The 19597-nt window shown below is 40.0% G+C and overlaps 1 protein-coding gene and 1 non-coding gene across 3 annotated transcripts; both read right to left on the bottom strand.

Annotated features, from left to right (window-relative positions):
• Nucleotides 1-183: 183 nt before the first annotated feature.
• On the bottom strand, nucleotides 184-255 carry trnap-cgg (transfer RNA proline (anticodon CGG)). The gene has a single exon. It is a non-coding gene; the product is annotated as a tRNA-Pro (tRNA).
• A 233-nt stretch (nucleotides 256-488) lies between these two features.
• Nucleotides 489-11956, bottom strand: dyrk1ab (dual-specificity tyrosine-(Y)-phosphorylation regulated kinase 1A, b). 2 transcript variants are annotated; one of them, XM_069668209.1, is made up of 12 exons: nucleotides 11152-11956; nucleotides 9344-9413; nucleotides 7485-7681; nucleotides 7089-7181; nucleotides 6778-6966; nucleotides 6444-6591; nucleotides 6050-6336; nucleotides 5740-5886; nucleotides 5301-5441; nucleotides 4874-5177; nucleotides 4483-4607; nucleotides 489-4129 (listed from the first exon to the last, which is right to left on the bottom strand). In XM_069668209.1, the coding sequence occupies exons 2-12, from the start codon at nucleotides 9354-9356 to the stop codon at nucleotides 3542-3544; spliced, it is 2232 nt and encodes a 743-aa protein (XP_069524310.1). In that variant the 5' UTR covers nucleotides 9357-9413; nucleotides 11152-11956; the 3' UTR covers nucleotides 489-3541. The 2 variants fall into 2 exon arrangements, with proteins under 2 accessions (XP_069524310.1, XP_069524311.1); XM_069668210.1 differs by lacking the exon at nucleotides 9344-9413 and having other exon boundaries at nucleotides 11152-11231.
• Between the last annotated feature and the right edge of the window lie 7641 nt (nucleotides 11957-19597).

Below are 19597 nucleotides of genomic sequence, written 5' to 3'. Positions count from 1 at the left end.
CTCAGCATTTGACGTAAATAAATATACATCATAATAAGCCCCTTTAAACTATCCCACAGCAAAAAAATTAACGATTCTACGTAGGCCAACGATTCTTACTTCATGTTCCGAATTCAGGTTGGAATGCTTCATATTCTAAAAGGAAGGTTCATCAAGGTTGTACTCTCTCGAGTAAAAGGAACAGGGCTCGTCCGGGATTTGAACCCGGGACCTCTCGCACCCGAAGCGAGAATCATACCCCTAGACCAACGAGCCAGAACGCTATACTTAAGCTTCTGTTGTATTATATAATACTGGATTCAGACCAGGTTTTGTGTTTCTACTTGTACTATCCGTTTTTGTAGTTTTTGCGTATTAGGTATGGCGCTGTGATAATTGTTTTTGTGGATTACACACGATCATGTTACTACAGAAGAAAAGTGGACTCTTCTTGGAAGGAAGTTAATGTAGATGGAGTTGTCAGGAAAGAATAAAGACACACAGAGCAATTCAATTAACTTCTTTTTATATATCATACATAAGACTGTCTTAATATAATACAAAGGGCATTGTCATAAACACAGCAAAGTCTTGACTAGATCTTACAATCTGTGGATACATGGACTTATCCTTTCCCCCATGCTGTTCAATTCTATAGTGCATGTTGCATGTACAAAAAAAGTGAAAAAATGTGAAATCAAAAATGAAAAGGATAAATCCAAATTAAATAAGAGGATTTCAACTTCTGTTGGGTGTTCAGATATGTCAACAAGTATACGTGTTTGTGTATAACCCACAAACTCAACAGGCTTATGAAAGATGGAACCTTTTTTTTTCAACCATGTGCTTCTCATATAACCAAAAAGTAAGGTTTGTGATGTACATGCACTTACAATATACCCTGTGAAAATTATTAAGGTTTGAAGATCTAGCTTTCCCTGTTTGATTCAAACCCTACCTCATAGTGTTGTCCTGATGTAGTCAAGTACCTTTGCCAAAAGGCAAGGTTTTGCCACTAAGAAAACAGGAGTTCCTGCCCACTGAATGGTCACCAAATTGACAAACATAATCAACATACCAGCAGGAGCAAGGTAGTGAGTTCTATACTTCCTTTATTAAAAAAATATAAATATATACATAAATTCTATTTCAACTATTAAAAAGGGGCTGCATTTCATGACAACTGCTCTAAATAAGAGGTCAATCAGCATGATCTGAAATAGGCGCACACTTACGAGTCACTGCAGTCAATTTTTTTTCTTTTTCAGTCTTTATTTTTGGAATGTTTAGTACCAGTATGAGTGCCAGTCATAAAACCACTGGCAATTTCTAAATGTCTCAAATTCTGCGGGGTATGAAAAATGATTGCAAATTTGCAATTAACCTTGACATCCAGATAAAACCCCAATCTCAATATAGGTAGCTTTACATTTGTGTTTGTGGAAATACCAAGCATGATTTCTTATGATGGTTTCTCCTTATAAATGGCAACAGCATGACCTGTGGCCTGCCCTTCGTTTGAAAGGTGGCTGTGGGCAGGTTTTTCTGTCTAATTTCAAAGCTGGTAAAATGAGCAACAGAAGAAAGAAAGCACTTCAAAATCCCTGATATAAAAAAAAAATGGTTATTGACTGTAATGTTTTGAGGACATGCATGTCTGCCTGGGCAAAGCATGTGATTGTGGGCTGAAGGACACCCTTTCCCTTTGAATAGGAACACAATCATGGGGGATCTGCCCAACCAAATCAGAAAAATACCATTCAACACAAACTGATTTGCCACTATTATCCTTACCCTGCCAGGACGATGACATAAAGTCTTGCTTCACGGCAGAAACTAGCCAAGTTGACCAAATGATGTATGAAAGGCAGCAAAACCCTTTGAAATAGTATGATGGGGGCAAAAGAAAAACGACGACACAGAAATAGAACGCATTAGTCTCCTTTTTTTTAAACCATCAGCTTCTATCTTGCTACTCCGGAGCCTGCAGAGTAACTACCAAATTCTCTAACATACCAAAGTTTTAAAAGACTCCCAAAATAATCTACCAATTAATATGGAAACAGTTTTGGTAAAACGTTGCAAACAAATCTGGCCAGAATACACAATAGCCAACGGTCTCAACAACGGTCTCCAGTTTTGCTAAAGTAATATATTGCAGCTGTTTGTATTGACGTTAAAATAAGATCTTGATAAACTTTGCGTCAAAGTGGTGAACTGCTACATTATTGGTTACAGACACCTATATGCTATAAAACAACTGCTTTGGTATAAAAACATATCCAAAGGGAAAATAAATTCTTGTAAAATTCACAGCATAATTTGAGGAGAAAAAAGGCAGTCACTTAACTCATTTTTTTCTTCAGTTTCCATGTTTTGGATGGAGAGACTTGTGCAGGTGGTTCTGATGAGGAACTACATGCAAAAGGGAAAAATAACGAAACATAAAAGGGTAGACTCTGGAATAGATAGTTCTTTCCACTGCAAAATCCTTAACCAGTGAATAAGATTTTCAAGGAAGTAATGTTTAGGAGGTTGTTGTGTACAATAAGACCCTGTTATGTGGGGCCCTGCTGAAGAAGAAATCTTTGTCGAGAAAGGCCTCAAATTACCATTCTTATTTACCTTTTCTAAGTTGTTTTAATTTCCTTAAAGAATTAAGGGCTGTCTAGAGAGAAAAATAGAGAAAAGCCATCTTAATTCAAATGATAATGTCCAGCTCCATCCCATTCCAAGTCCATGAGTCATAAGGCCAAAGGGTTATCTAGAACCAGCCGCTGACTGTCTTCCTCTCACTGGGCTGGATCCTCTCGTCTCCCGCGCCCATCGCTGCTCTCATCTGTGCCGGGCCCGGTTGCAGCTTGCAGGACTACGGGGGGGCTCTCGGCCTGAGGGGTGGTGCCTCCCTCTCCTTTGACCCGGTTGGTGTCAGTATCCACCTGCGGGGTCTCCTCTCCACCCGGCCAGCGCACGCTATAGGGACTCCACTGCTATGTGCTCCCCTTTGACAGAGTTACACAAAACCGACCAACAACAAGAAATATCACCGCAAACACTTCCCCTCATTGTCAAGCTACAGGATTTACAAGCAGCTTTTTACGAGAAATTTCACTTAAAAAGGGCAAAATAATTAAGAACCAGTGGAACAGTAATGTCAGGCAGTCCACGGTCTGAACCGAAAGAGGACGCCGAGCATTTCATCACCAACAGCTACCTGCAAAACAGCTTCAAACTTTGCTCTGAAATGCTCCTTAGAAGATTTTGCCACATAATACCATATGGTGATTACTTGGTGGTTACATGAAACTGGTGAAATGGTAAGATGGATGTCTCAATCTCACTATGGTTATTCCGCAGTATTATTTTGTGCCTAATGATTGCAAAAGAAAAACTGATGAAAATTACATATATACTTTTTAACAAAGGTTTTTCTCTGTAGTAGCGGTTCAGTGATATCTCCCTTCTGACGTGAGCAGCTTTTGTTCTCAACACACCTTGTAGTAAAAAACACCACCTTAAAAATGACGCACAGGGGGGAACACACAGCCAAATGTCAGTGCAGTCACGAGCTGGCCATAGAACTCTGCTGCACACACACTCCAGTCATTGGAGACTCCTCCCGGTCCATGCCCTGCCTCATGCCCAGGTGGCCCTCCGCTAGGTAGTGGGCGGGCCCTGTGTTCGTGCCCATGGAGAATGCAGGGTGCGCTGCCATGCCAGTCTCCTGCCGTGGGTTCGAGAAGGCACCTAGCCCCATGCTCAGCCCACCGTTCTGACCAAAGTCAAGGGCTCCGGCGGGCAAATGGCGGAGCTGGTAGGCCTGGTTGCCATGGTTCCCAGTGGAAGAGGATGATGTAGAGGAAGAGGAGGCAGAGGAAGACAGGGAGGTCATGGACAGATGGCCATGAACCACCTCCATGGAGTCCTGTGTCGAGGAGCTGTGTGTCGGGGAGGTGTAGTGGCGTGGGCGTGGCCGCGTAGCCATCATCTGCCCGTGGTGGTGATGAGTATGTGAGTGGGGATGCAGGGCCTTAGGGTGCTGAGGGGGAACATGGAAGGTGGTCTCCTGGACTGGGTGGGTCTCTCCAGTGACTGACTCTGGTCCAACGCCACCTCCCCACACCAGCGGGGGTGGGTAAGGCTGTCTCGCCTGTCAATGTCAAGCAGAATAAACAGTCAGTGTTGATGTATGGTTGCCCCATCATTAGGGTCCTACATCAGCATTGCTTCAAAGTTATGATCTACAATAAGATGATCTGTTCTTTATTATTTATATATTATTATTTTTAGCACATTTATTGACATGTTGACATAATTCAGGGGCATGATGAGTTTTTCTTGATGTTACTTGCCAAAAAATTGAGACAAAACCACATTTTCATAAAGTGGATTTATTGTTATAAATGTATTTTATTCACTTTCTCTTCATTTGTTCTGAAAATATTTTTACCAAACTGTTTAAAATAATAGAGGCAGCCTGCGTGCACATGCTGTATGACTGACCTGTGGGCAGAGGCTGTCACCATCGATGGCAGGCAAGGCCGTGCCGAAGTGTCCTCCACTGTGCAAGTGGTGATGGGTAGGGTCTGATCTCGCTCTGCCACTGGTGCTTGTCCCAGATGACCCTCCTAAGGGTTAAACAAGAGTGTCACGGATTCATCCTCAACATCAACATAAACGACACTAAATATGCGAAATGGTTATAATTGTCTCAGAATTTTAATAGATTAACTGTTTTCCTTTGTGGTTAAAAGAAAGCTTCATCAAAGTCTTGATCCAAAGTTCCAGAAAATTCATACCCATTACTAAATTGCAAACACAAAGCCTGAAAAGTCAACATGTTTCACTGTAAATTACAGCACACATCAGCCCAGAGTTTCCAGCTGTCAGTCACCTGAACTAGAGGAGGTGCTGGAGGTGGTTCCTGAAGACTGGGACTGCTCTAGCGCGGGACTCGTAGACACGCTGCTGCTTGTATTGGTCCCCTCGTCCGCAGTCTTCTTGAAGAAGCTGTGCTGCAGGGCATAGTAGGGCTGGATGCGGCTCTTAGGGTCATAGTCCAACATCCGGAGGATCAGGTCCTTGAACTTCAAGTAGTCAGCAACAGCATGGCCAGACTCTCCCGCCCGCCGGCCACCTGGACCCCCTGTCTCCACACCCAGGATGGAGTGGAGCTTCCGTGAGGCTGGAGGCTTATACTGTTTAAGTCAGAGTACACACAGATTAAGAGATTTACTCAGCAGTGACTTCTGTTTATCAGACGTCTTCCTTGGTTTTACATTCAAATTTTAGCGCAACTGCAGCAAAAAAACTAAGCTCACCCTTTTGCCATCTTTGGTCTTCTTAACACTCCATGTACCATCCGAAAGCTTCTCAAAGAACTTCCTGGCTTTGGGGGCTAGGTCCATTATGTGATTAGGCGGGATACCAAGAACCTCAACTATTTTGTTCATCTGGTCCACCTGGGGAAGAAGGTATCATCAGTTTACAATCACATTTATACTGTGTATCTGCACCTTGAAAGACAAAAAACTGGATGCATTTGTTTGACCTAGTTTGTTGAGACTTTAAATGTTATCCTAAGAACATGGCATGTTTTTAGCTTGTGGACTCTTAATCTTTAGAACTACATGACATTACATCTATACTGAACATCAGGTTGAAACTTGTAAACCATTAATGTATATGGAACCATCATTTTCTGATGCATTACAAGAAACTACACAGGACAAATCTTAGCACCCTTTCAGTGCCTTATACCTCGTTGGCTCCGCTGAAGAGAGGCTCTCCTGTATGCATCTCTACTAAGATGCAACCCAAGGACCACATGTCGATGGCCAGGTCATAGGGCATTCCCAGCAGCACCTCTGGGGAACGGTAGAAGCGACTCTGGATATACTGGTATATCTACAAAAAGAAAGCAGGGACAGTCAGACCCCCTCTTGTCTTTAATGTCTCAGTTGTTGCTGTATTGTACCGATTATATTGTGGCAACTATCACAGCCTTCGCAGGGACAGTCTTGCATACATTCATTTTATTGCTGATGAGGAAAAAACTGCAGCTAGATACCCTTTGTCCCAGTTGGCATGAGCTGCCAAAGTCCACTATTTTGATGGCACTCCTCTTGGGGTTACAGAGGAGGATGTTCTCGGGCTTCAGGTCACAGTGGATGATGCTGAGCTCAGGCGTGGCCAGGAAGAGCAGCGCCGTGCATAGCTGCTGGGCAAACTTCCGGGTGAGGTTGAGCGAGACGCCGCGGAAGTTGGTGTTTCGGAGTAGGTCGTACAGGTTGTATGAAAGCATCTCAAACACGAGGCAGAGGTGGTTCCGGAACATGAAGTGACGCTTTAGGTGAACTGTAAAAAAACAAAACCGTAACCGAGTTAGTGAAATAAAGGAAAAGCTTCTTAAATGTCTTTTACATGTCTTGTGAAATCAGAGGAAAATTTCAAGCGTTAATTACCGATGTAGTATTTCATCTCAGTATCATGTTTGTTCATGAGCTCTAGGAGGCGCACTTCAATCTGGGCTTGATTGAGGAAAGCTTTCTTGTTCTTGATGATCTTAATGGCAACCCATTCCTGCTCAGCCCGGTCATATGCTTTCACAACCTAAAGATGCGAAAAAAAGCAAAACTTAATGTCTCCCAGAGACAAAGCAGAACTGTTGTCTTAAAAATACAACAACATATCTTCAGGTTATCCCTACAGAGCTAAATTTAACTACAATTTGTTTCTCAAAATCAAGACATTTTCTAAAACTAGGTGCATGTGTGAATGCAATTTGTAATTAAGCACCTGTCCGAACGACCCTTTTCCTATCAAGGAATCAATCTCATAGCGGTCCATCCACTTCTCCCCATTCTTGACGATGTAGTCATAGTTATCATCGTCATAGCCATCATTAAAGACCTTCCTCTCTTTTTTGTGACTGGAGTCTTCACCCTGACCCTGTTGGTGCCGTCTCTTCTTTTTTGCATAATACACCTGGAAAGTAGCAATCAAACAATTAACATCAGCACACTTGTAGAAATGTAACTCTTCTTAAAAAGTCTCTGGAATCGTTAAATTGTAATATAACAGATGCATTAAGTGAAAACGGAACTAACCTCATTGATGTGTTTGTATGTTTTGATAAGGTCAATGGAGAGCTTCCTCAGGGGAGCTGAAGTTGGGTCACGAAAGCACTGGGGCATGTGCCTCTGTTTTATCAAATGGGAAAATCACAACATTTCATAAACAAACAATATGCATGATACTTTTGTAAGCAACAGGAGCATATCTTAATTGCTACTGCTAAACCTATGAGGCCATTCACACAATACATTTTGCACAATATTAAATGGCTGGACTGAGAGAACATTTGACAAGCAGCTACTCTGCCTGGTGACAGCAGCAAAAAGGGAAGTACACTTTCATATCACATTAAGTATTGCAATCCTTGTAGCACTACACATCTAGACTAAAAGAAATCTCACATCAGGGGTAGGGCCGGGTTAGTGTACCTGATTGGCAGTGAGCTGTGGTGTCTGGTCGCTGTACGGTAAGACCGTAACAGATTGGTCAGTGCTTGGCTGGTGGCGGTCACTGTACTGCTGGTGCGTATGGGGCATTGGAGCAGCCATCTGAAGACCAGCAGTGTGTAAAGAAAAAGAGGGCGCAAGCCGGACGGACGAAGGTTTGCATGCTGAAGTCTCTCCTCCTGAAAGAAATTAATACTGCTATAAGCTGCATGTTACCTTAATTCGACATTATATATAAATAGAATAAAAACACACAGAAGTAGAAAGAGGGAGATATAGATGTAAAACAGCTGTATGTATTTTTCCACATAAGATGTTTGGCCTATAAAATAAAACAGGTAAAGATATCTGCTACTTATTGTACATATGAAATACAAACATGCAATTCCTGCTGCTTAAACTGACAAGAAGAAGAACATCCTAAATATTAAAATGTCTAAATTTACCTCTAGGAAGGGCAAATATATGCAAAATGCAAATTATGCACTTGCAATAAATACAGGTATGTTGAAATGATCAAACTCACATTCTAACAAAGACAAAAACGATCTTAAGATGTTGAGGAAATAAAAAGGATTAATTCATTATCATGATAAATGTAAGGTTAATACATAGTGTCTTTTGTTAAACATGTAAAGTCAGGAAAATGCATCAAAGGATAAGCACAAAATAAAGTATAACAGTAATATATCAACCTTTGTGAAGAAAAAGGAGCAAAACAGCAGGTTTAACAGTGAAAAGGGCTGAAAAGAAAGCATCTCCACACAATACAGTGAATCATCCTTCATTTTAAGCCAGAAGGAATCAAAAAATTATCAAATAGCATGTTCAGCTATCAGCATCTCTCACCAGACAACACAATTCACCAGTGCTACACAGTAACCACTATTCAGAATCCCAGCAACAGCACCTAATTAGCATAGCCTATCACCACAGAGATACAGCGTGATTTGGCAAGCCCATCAATGCACAGACCAATCACAACGCAGTATGCAAATAGCCTACTTTTGTTGCCAGGGCAGAGCTGCTCCCATTTTCCAATGAGAAAACAAGAAATAAACAAGAAATAAAATTGAACTTTGGCACACTTAGACGCTGCTTTCAACACAAGAGCCTGACAGCAAAATAGCTGCACAGCCCAAAACCTGCACTCCATCTGAGAGCATTAGAAAGCTGACCCAGCTTTGGAAAAGGAAAAAATACACATCCACTGACAGAAATAAGAGGAACTGTAAGATGATAGAGCACAGGCAAAGGCTGTATTTTAAGAAGCTATGATATTTTTATTATTCTATATATCCCTATAAATTCATATACAAAAAATAAATTTATATTTGATATATATGTTTAAAAATATATTTTTATTTTTGAATGTATTTTTATATTGTATAAATAGAGTTTTAATAAAACCTCATGTTGCAGAGATGTATATATGTAGACAGTTACAAATAATAATAATTTTGCAAAATTAGATAAGCCTAAATCCAAGTATTTTAATCATTTTATAAATATAGTATTCGATTTAAAGCACTACAATGATTTGTCAAGATGACTAGACGGTCTGTGTTCCTGAATGTTAAGCTAAGACCTTAAAAATAAGTCAAATAAATAAGAATCACTTTGTCATTACATTAAAACTCTGAATTAAATGTAAATGTAAATACTGTACGAACAAATGTAATTATGATTTAGTATTGTTTGACTTTTTCCCAACTTAATAATCACCTAAAATTTGTGAGTGAGGATGTCAAATTCAAAAAGGCAAATTAAGTGAAAGTGAAGTAGATCTTAGATTCAGCACTTTCCACCAAAGGGTTAAGGCTTAATGTATAGCAGCTAACCTGGATGCATCATCTCCTGTTAAATTTCATATCATCCTGGGAGGAGAGTCCAGCAGCAAACCACAATCCACTACAAAGAATAAAAACAGTTAATGATCATTGTGCATCTTTGGTTGATATTTAGTTTTCCATAAAGGTTTAACTTTGTTGAGAATAAAGGGTGAGAGGGCCCCTTAAAGAACTTTACAAAGTGTTTTGGGGGAAAATGTTTAAAGTTTTAGGGAATTTAAATGTAAAGCTGAAATTCATAAATAGTTAAGCTGCTTGTGGATTAACAATCATAAGCAATCAATAAACAGGTTGTGGAAATTTCCTGAAGTAAGAAGCTAATGTATAACTGTTATAGTCCACTCAGAGGCCCAGACTATCTATCACTTAACAAAACAAATCAGGATTAATACTGTTATGGACTTAATAGCCTATGATCTTCTCCCATAATTTATATATATATATATATTGTAAATTATAGTGGGGTTTAAGATCTGAAATATACTCCTTAAATTTCTGTGCAGGATTATGCAAAGAACTGAAAAAGTTTGGTTTGAGCCCATTTTACAAACAACATACCTGACAACAGACTAACATATCTATAGGATGAATTTGGCATTTTAAAAATGAATAACTCGACTGGGAAAATTCAAGCTGCTTTTGAGCACAATGCCATTTTTAAAGCGCACTTGTGGCTCTTTACTCTCCCCGAAACGTTTGATTATTCTTCATTTTCAGTACTGACATATGAACAGTTCCTCTCCTGGCTCTGCTCATCACGGCATCAACGGGCCCATTTAGGTGTAAATATAACGACAGCTAGCTTGCTGTTAGTAGCCGTAACATATCATAAGTGATAGCAAAAGACCTCTGTAACAAGCCTGTGTGTCATCTTCTCACGCCCAACTGATTAGATCCATTCCAGAGCTGAATCAAATGTAACCCATCCAAAACAATTAAAAGCCTCACGTGCGTGTATAAAGACGGTGCGCGAGCGGCTCTGTACTTACAGATGATGGGGTAGATCTCGTCATGGTTGGAATTTAGAAAGCATATTCAGTATTAATCCGCGTCCTCTCTTACTACATATCGTTCGTGTGTGCCTCCAGTTCCTCTTATAAACGCATACAGGCTCACGTTAGCAGTCTAACTAGCTAACGTTGTCGTCGTTAACGTTACCCTGAAAACTGCGGGACAAGCGAGCATATCTCTCACCAATCCAACGTTAACGTTAGCTAGTGACGCTGTGTGCAGCCAGCGGGTTGTGGGGCCCATTCAGCTGGTTCGTCAACAAGTCAACGTTAACCATTAGCGAGGTTAGCTGAATTAGCAACCAGGCTTTAGCCAGGTTTGCTAGGTGAGCTTCCGTACAATTTAACTCTTAAACCCAAACTACTCCTTTGCTTTTCATTTTGGTATAAATTACATTGACAGTAAACCAAACGGGGCTGCTAGCTAACACGGCTACATCTGCTTTAATCGTACAATGACAGTGTCTAATATCGCTGGGTTAGCTTTGACGATTACAGCGAACCACCATGACTCTAGGTCCAAGCCCACAACAACCTGGAAAACTGCTCCTGTCTAACATTAAAATGAGTCTGTTGACCTACTGACTGAAAGCAAATGTTAACACTGGTTTCACTGGAGTCGGCACCGCCACAAAATGTTAGCTAGCCGCCACCATAAGCTACCATTCTCAACTTCACTGTCGCGTCCATCATTGTTAACCGTTCACGTTACATATAATATACATCTGCGCGTGAGGAGCTGAGCTTAACAACGCAAATGCAAAATAAATATTTTTTACAGTTTCTTACCTCTGATGGCACGATCTTCATTTAAAGTCCAATAACCTGTATGATGAGGAAACTTATCCAGCTTGAGATTCTCCCCTCCCTGCACGGTTAGCGAGTAACGTTAACGATAAATCCAGTCCCCGTCCTCTGATCGGCAAACTCTAAAATTATTCGCCAGTCAGATTTAAAATACGTTTCATATCCCAAGCTTTGATTAACATCATCGGCGATTAAAGCAACATTGACTAACGTTTCTATCAGCTGATGACTAGCAACATGCTAACGTTAACTAGCACGCATAACTTACTAGCTAACCTTAGCGAACTGGCTAGCTAGTTGACAAAATGAACGCAGCTAACATTAGCTACCTGCCCTGGCTAGCTGTAGCTTCTTTGGCTAGCCTCAAGCTAACAATTCTAGCTGCCGCTAAATAAACGTTAAGCCAAATTCTGATTTTACGTTGTCTTTGCAAATTTAGCGTCGGCCACTTCGATAAATACGACAATACAGTTAAATCCAGAGTATTTCAAACATGAAACAGAATCCGTGTCCTCTGATAATTTTGGTTAGGAATTTTGTGTCAATTTTCACAAAATGGCGCGCGGTCCAAACCTGCGCAGTGAACCGGCCCGGTGGACCAGAGACACGGACAACTGAGTTAGTGCGGCGCCGCCTAATTATTTCAACTATGTTAAAACGTCGGCCTCTTGATCTTCTTAATCCGATCCACTAGACGCAATTCGATATCCAAAAACGTCAAATATATATCCACTGACAGCATTATTCCGGCGGGAAGGGAGAACATTTGAAAAGACTGAGCTGGGAAAAAAACCCTCCTGACAAAATGGCGATGCTCTAGCTTGTTGCCATGGCAACTGTCAATCAAAAAATAAAGTACCCGGATGTACCAATGACGAATAAAATCTAACTGGCCAGAGTTACAGGACACATATAACTCTAGTGGTGTCCCTGACTGTCTTTTAAAACCGAGTTTGGCCTGTTGCTACCGTCCAGCAGCGATGTATTTTATCAGACAGTGTTTATTTTTTTACAATTTTTAACTACCGTTGCCCTCCATGGTGTAACTTTGTGAAACCTTACTTCTTTGACAGTAAGTTTGTCTACGTTCCTTCTCCTTTTTTCTCTCTTAGTGTTTGAAGAATAAATCATCATAACAATAGAGTCATAGCCAGGATTTTCAGGTCATAAAAAAGCACACCCTCTTACCACCCTCAAATAATTCTGTCTAAAAGGCAAATATAGGCCTAACACTGATCATAATATTAACAATAAGAATATTATCATTCATAAAAGAAATGTTATTTCCTCTAATATTTTAATAGAAAAATAGGCCTATATAATTTTTTTTTTTAAACATACAGTCTTTACAGTATTAAGTCTCTCACTGTCAAGTAACAGTGTACGATTATCACAGTTTTTACTAAACACAATATAAAAAAGGAAGAAATCCACAGCACTTGTTCATTTGGGTTAGCTGAAGCCTCATATAAGCACAGGAAAATCTTTGGAATATATTATGTCCCTTACATCATAGACACTAAAATAGCTTCAGGTCTCTTACTGTCCAGTTTGAACAGCAGGAACAGCAAGACAAACCCGTTTCATCCTGCTGCAGGTGCCCATCTGACTATTGTTTTACTAAGTTGACTTTTTTTTTAACCTTTAGTTTTGAGGCCTATAGACACTTCTCAAATCAGTCATTTAGTGTTTAATCAATATTTATCCAAGTTGATCCAAATATGCCACACTGATTTAGAGGAGAAAAACTAGTTTAAATGATAAAACAAGTTGTCCCTCTACAATAAGCCTACAAATAATAATGAGTGAAAAGGAAACTGCTAAACGCTGCTTTTACTTCCTGTTGCATGACTCTTAGTCAAATTTATTGCTATTTATCACATGCATTCTTAACATCAACTTTGTTGCCTTTATACCATCTCAGATTGTTGTTACATTTAACCACTGCAAACAGCAATTGCCCTGAAACATGCAGTCACAAGAGGGTGAAGTTGTTGTATGCAAACCCAATAAGGAGATTTATTTTATTACAACACACACAAACGGTATTTTTTAGTGAAAGTATCTTAGGGGTATGTAACAATTGGAAAAATATGAGTTCAAATGTATTTACCTTTTGCTCTGTAATGCACCACTGTAATGATGACTTTCTCTCCGTACAGTAGATGTATAGGACTGTCTGCTGAATCTGGACACTGAGAGACAGGAATGGGCGTAGTTGCTTTACGTGCTTTATTACACGTTTAAGATTCTAATTATTTAAAAAAAAAAATTGTTGCCATATACAGACATTTAAGGCCTAAAGATATGATGTTGATGGGGAGAGGCCTTCCTGTTTGTTATCCAAGCATGTATGTTTCTTTATTGATTACTTTAGTTCTATAAAAGGGAAATGGTAGGGGACGGGGGGGCATTGCCACCATGTTTGAAAAAAGTGCCCTCATGGATGCCCCTGTAGCAGATAGAAAATGATCAAGTGCCCTTCTAGTGGATAAATGATACATGTTGGATAATGACTTAGCCTCCACACTCTCCTATGTGGTATGCTGCATTCACATGGATTCAGGCAGACGGTAGAAAACCAGATATTGTTTTAGTGGACAAGAGCAGGATGGTAAAATGTGGTGAGACCAGCAGAGATTGTCGGCAACGGTAGACGGCATTGCTGTCCAAAGTAAAAAAAAGTTGTACTTTATTGCCGTCCTCCGCAACGGAATTTACAACCGGATGTTACTTACCTCCCTCACACAACAAGAACACGTGGGCGATCTGGATAATGAGTAGCTTAAAATCCCACAGTTCTCCTTTCACCATCCATACTGGAAATTAATGAATGACTTTACGTTTTGAGGGAAATCTAACAATAATTTATAATTATATAAAATGATGACACGAGATAAATGTATTGATTATATAGTTTATTCAACATCACCATAGCAACATCTCGTCAAAGTGTTTGTTTGCTTTTCCCGTGCCGTCCAAAAGGTGTTGTCCCTCTGCTGTCTTCCGTCTGTCTGAATCCATGTGAACACAGCATAAGACAATGTGCCCTAATGGTATGCAGCTCAAGTTAAAAATGCCCTTGTTGTTGTTGTTGTTGTTGTTGTTTTTTAAATATACCCTTTAAAAAAACATTTGTATAGCAGCATGATTCCACCTCATTTTCATTCCTGGTTGGAGCCAGTACACTCCATTTTGAAGTTTGTTAGCATGTTAAAAAGTTAGCATGTAGAATTGAAATGTATTGTAAACTTAATCGTAATCGTGTAATGTAGTTGTACTCACATAATATAACATTTTAATCTTAGCCAGGGTTTGGTTTAAACATGTTCTGTTACTCTGGTGCCCCATGGTGTACAGCTGGTACCCTTTTTTGCCCCTGCCCCTCAAATAGCCTTAGTACGCCACTGGAGGTGATATAAGCCTGTTGTACTAGAGAGGTTTCTAGAGGTTGTATTGCTTGGTCACAGACATCATGTTTTTTTTTTAATTGAAGTTTTCAACTCCACTGTTGTTGCAGTAGCTCATAAACAAAACAAAAAAACGATAGCGTCTTGCTGACCGTTTGGTGGATGAAATTCTTGATTGGCTTCAGTGCAACGTTAGCTATGTCTCAATTCAGGGGCTGCATCCTTCGAAGGACGTAGTCTACGGAGGATGAGTTATTCATAGCTTGTGTAGATCGCTAAGGCCGAACTGAAATGAGACGGTCTGATCTACAAAGGATTTCCTGTTTGCTTCACTAGCTGTTCCCGCCTTTAACCTTGCGTCACCAAACGTGCTCCTGTCATCTAGCAACAGGTAGCTAGTGGGCTAACTAGCTAGCATAACTAACGTCACGTAACTATTTTTAAGATAATTTTAAGTATCATTTTATTTTCATTTTTTAAACATTTGTATCGCTAGCTATTCCATTGAGATGAAACCAAAAACTTTTACATTTAAAAGTGTGTTCCTTCGCCACTTCGCCACTTGCGAGTCCGCCACCTTGTTTGAATTGGTGTGCAATGAATCTTGGGATATGTTGGGCCGCGAAGGATGCACCCGATGGATCCTTTGTGGCCCGGGAAAAGGAGGACGCATTTGTCTACGCGCTGCTGTGATGCAGTCTGCCTTCAGATACGTCCTTCGAAGGATGCAGCCCCTGGATTGGGACACAGCTGTCGTCTCACCAGGTGCAGTAGATCAAGTATAGGGCTTGCCTGTGCTATCTTTAAGATGTTACATTGCTTTTTATTTACAATGCAGAATAATGCTGACTCAGGATCAGTATCAATATGTGGGACATTCCTTAAAGAGAAAACGTTCCAGTAGCTGATTCAGAACGTGTTGAAGTCTTCTGGACCTGTTAATGCTTTGTACAGATGCTTCCACTTTTCAAGTTAAGTTTAGCACAACCAACTGCATCCACTGTAAAAGACTTTCCAACTTCTTGAGAGGTCTTTTTTATAGGGGAAACTAAACAACACAAAAATTCACAAATTTGGCCGCATAAAGAACATTGGTCATTCTCAAATGAAAACTTTCTCTCTTATATTTTATTACAAGGGCCGACACTACTGCTAACATTGCAATTTCCTCTGTTAGCAAGTCGCGGGGCTTTACTATTTTTTCTTTTCTATTGTAAAGTTTTTGACACTAATGAACAAGAAATGAAAATGATGTGACATGAAAATGACAATGTGATGATAAAAGCAATAAAATAAATAAAGGACATAACAAATAAAATGTCACACAAGTAGGCCGGTTTAACGCCATTAAGTGCTTTAAAGGAAAAGCAGTTTGAACCATCGACTGTTTAAAAAAGATGGACGACATGACAGCTCCCTAAAAGTGAAGCCACAACATCTCTATCGCCCCCTGCTGACTGGCTGCAGTATAGGTCATAAAGCCCGCCTCCTCCATGTTAACAGATGGGACATGAGTCAGACTATAAAATCAAAATACACGCCAAATAATTGTTTCTCAAACATGGTTTCTATCATTATATTTAGTTCTTATCATGCTGATTTACGTCCAAGTGTTCATTTTTATGAAAAGTTTAGTTTTAATTAGTTATTTGATGCTGTCAAAAGGATGATTGACAGCTCTGTTGACAAATACGGCAGCCGATCTGTTCCTGATTAGCAGAGTGGAGGAGGAACGACAAGAGGAAACGTAATTAAATCAATCACTATAGTCATTGAAGTTTCCATATCTGTGAACGTCTGCTTCAGACCAATGATTGTATATATAGATGGACGACACGTCTCCATCTGCTCTTGTAATTGAAGCCAAAATAGCCCCTGTGATAGGCGCTGCCATCTTGCGCTGGTGATGTCATTTGGAGCCAGAGTCTGCGCAGTAGAGATCAGCAGGTGGCGCAGCCTTGGTCACTTCCGCTAACCAAAACACACACTTAATTTACCGAAGAAACAGCAAGGTAAAGGTAAAACGGTGTGTTTAGCAGCAGAACAGCTTCTTTGTGTTGGTCTGAGGATTTTATAGTTTGACTCATGTCCCATCTGTTAACATGGAGGAGGCGGGCTGTATGACCTATACTACAGCCAGTCAGCAGGGGGCGATAGAGATGATTTGGCTTCACTTTTAGGGAGCTGTCATGTCGTCTATCTCTTTATCCAGTCTAAGCTTCAGACCATAACAAGAAGCTGTTCTGCTGTTAAATACACTGACGTGCGGGATCTTTGACGTTTTTTCAGTAAGTTAAATGTGTGTTTTGGTTAGCGGAAGGGGCGGGACATCGTTACCAAAGCTTCACCTGCCGATCTCTAGTGCGCAGTCTCTGGCTCCAAATCACGTCACCAGTGCAAGATGGCAGTGCCTGCCTCGGGGGTAATTTGGCTCCAAATAAGTACAATGAGAGATGATGGAGACACATATGATATAAAGCAGGTTTAGTGACGTATACAACATTAAGTTTACTTCCAAGGTTTAGTTTGTTTTAAGGCTAATTTTCCTCTCATTTAGTCACAACTCACCTGGTTTCACCAACACCAAATTCACACTGCAAAACATTTGTTCTTTAGCCTAAAGATTCTAGTGTGAAGTAAAAGTAAATATTCATTATTTAACTTAAGAAAATGTGCAGAAGTATTTGCATAAAATTACCTGAAGTACAATAAGTCATCATACAGAATATCCCTGTTCATAGTAATGTTAATTCTGTTTCTGGACCATAATTATTGAATTGTTGATAATGCGTCCATCACTCTAATGTTGATGCTGGTAGGGTAGCTTTAATTAGTGTGCAGCGTGTGTTACTGAAGTTATTAACTAAGTACAGTGGAGTAAAAAGCAAAATAATTCCCTCCGACATGTAGAGCAATAAAAAGTAGCACAAAATAGAAATTGTACCAAAGTAAAGTACTTCAGTAAATTAAGGTCCCGATCAGACAGCGCGTTTTGCATTATGCGTTTTTATCAGCTGTCATTAACCTAGCTCTTATACTGTAAACTGACAGAAGGCCCGCCTCTATATTCATCCAATTGGACAATGCAAAAAAGCGGCAATGACGTTGGGCGGTTTTCTGCTTTGAGTTGCAGTTTTTTCAACTCGAGGTGCTCAGAGCGTTTCCTCAAAAACATGAGGCGCACAGAGCGGAAAAAACGCAAGGCGCTCTGCAACACAAAAGCAGCAGGCAAAAAGCCTCTTATTGAAAACAGTGAGAAGAAAGCCGCCCCAGCTGCTAAAACACCCTAAATTGGCTACTTTCCACCACTGAGCACAATTCATACCATGACGTAGTATCCATGTATGTACACTGTCACACGAATCATCAAACTTCAAGCATAAGTCAATTGAAGCAGAATATGGCAGCCTAATAAAAATAACAAGACAATTATAGGATATATACGGAAGCCCTAAGTGGACATACATCCATACATTTTATTTATTCCTTTCTCCTGTGATAACGAATTTCTGGTTGTTTTCTTGAGATCATTTTTATCACGTTATCGCGGGATAACAAAGCGTCTTTTTCTGGCCATCTAGAAAACAAAACAACATGCTTCTCAGTGTGATATTACAGACCATTGCCCACACTAATGAGCTAAGTTAAGCCTGTTTCTATGTGCGTTTTGTGCTTTTGCAACCCTGGGGATACGAGTTATGATCATCTGACGCAAGTGAATTAAAAATTAAATATTGAGATCTCAAGAAAACAAATGGAAATAAAATAAAAGTAAATAAAATGTATGGATGTATGTCCGCTTAGGGCTTCCATAGTATACTTCACACAATATCTTTTGTAACATATATGGGACGGGGGCAGAGGGCTATTACTTACCTGCATTGGAGATATAGCACTCTGTTTATGGTGTTCATGGTAAATACATAAATTGCCCTACACAACAAAAACACAACACCTCATGTCAAACTTGGAAAATGTATTTTTCTATTCTTTTTAGTTTTAAATGTTTAGACCTCCCGAGTCATCCTTTCATTGTTCCTTCTGTCTTATCCTTCCCTCCTTGGACCAAACAACAAGCTGCACATCCTTCAAGGCCTCAAAAGATATTATTAAAACTGTTGTTTCGTTGGCCTTTTGCACGACTTTACTTTGACATATACTGCTGCAGATCCTATATATGCTGCCACATTCTGATTGGCCGAAGCTTGAAAAAGTTCTGTAAGAAGATGAATCATTAATATCCTCCTCCGTGTCTCTGCTCAGGTTTATAAGTGAGATGCCTGCAGTCATTGTGTTTACTCACCTTCTTTACCAGATTTGTTAATCACAGTCATCAAGTTAATCACAGCAGCTTCGGAGCCAAGACATTAGTGAAAGATAATTTTATTAACTGTAACTCATAAAGACTTTACTTCTGGTGCTTTCCATTTCATCTGCTGACTGTTTTCACTTTAACTCCTTGTGCTAACTCAACACAGAAGTCAACAAGTGTCTGTGCAGAGTGTATCTGAGTCCTATCAGTGACCACACAGTGTTTCTCACAGACCACAGCAGCTTTCTGCATCACAAAGAAGCCAGGCAGAGACGGTAATGCGCAGACAACAACAGAGAACAAATGGTTTGTAAGATGAATACATGACCACTGTCAAACTACATCTTATGTTCAAACCCTCAGAGAAACATGAGCATGTGAAGTTTACAATGTTTCTCAAGCCAACGCTGACAGGAGGTCATATTCACTTCTGTACAAAACATAACGATTAAGATACATTTTGTGAGCGTTACACATGTCAGTAAACCAGGTCCAGGCCTCAGTCTTATTTTCAGATTGTTTAAATATGAAGATCTAAACTTGGTTTAAGCCACACATTTCAACAAGGGATGTTAGTCCTCATTAATGAGAGCAAGTGCACACACCTACTGCCTTGATTGTGCTCGTAACAGCTGTAAGAGATCAAAAAATATGTTGGTTATATGTTGGTGCAAATGTACGGAAGACATGCATCCATATAGTATAT

The sequence above is a fragment of the Semicossyphus pulcher genome, unplaced genomic scaffold (genome assembly GCF_022749685.1).
Source record: "Semicossyphus pulcher isolate SPU_LCO1_2020_fin unplaced genomic scaffold, fSemPul1.0.p SCAF_19, whole genome shotgun sequence".
Taxonomy (NCBI): Eukaryota; Metazoa; Chordata; class Actinopteri; order Labriformes; family Labridae; genus Semicossyphus; species Semicossyphus pulcher.
Note: the sequence above shows the minus strand (reverse complement) of the source record. Positions and strands in the feature narration are given on the sequence as shown.

Excerpts from the sequence above, each read along its gene's own strand:
- dyrk1ab (XM_069668209.1), bottom strand. Across the intron at positions 6,337-6,443 it reads TGAGATGAAATACTACATCG|TTCACCTAAAGCGTCACTTC; the intron begins GTAATTAACGCT and ends GTTTTTTTACAG. Across the intron at positions 5,178-5,300 it reads AGACCAAAGATGGCAAAAGG|TATAAGCCTCCAGCCTCACG; the intron begins GTGAGCTTAGTT and ends TGACTTAAACAG.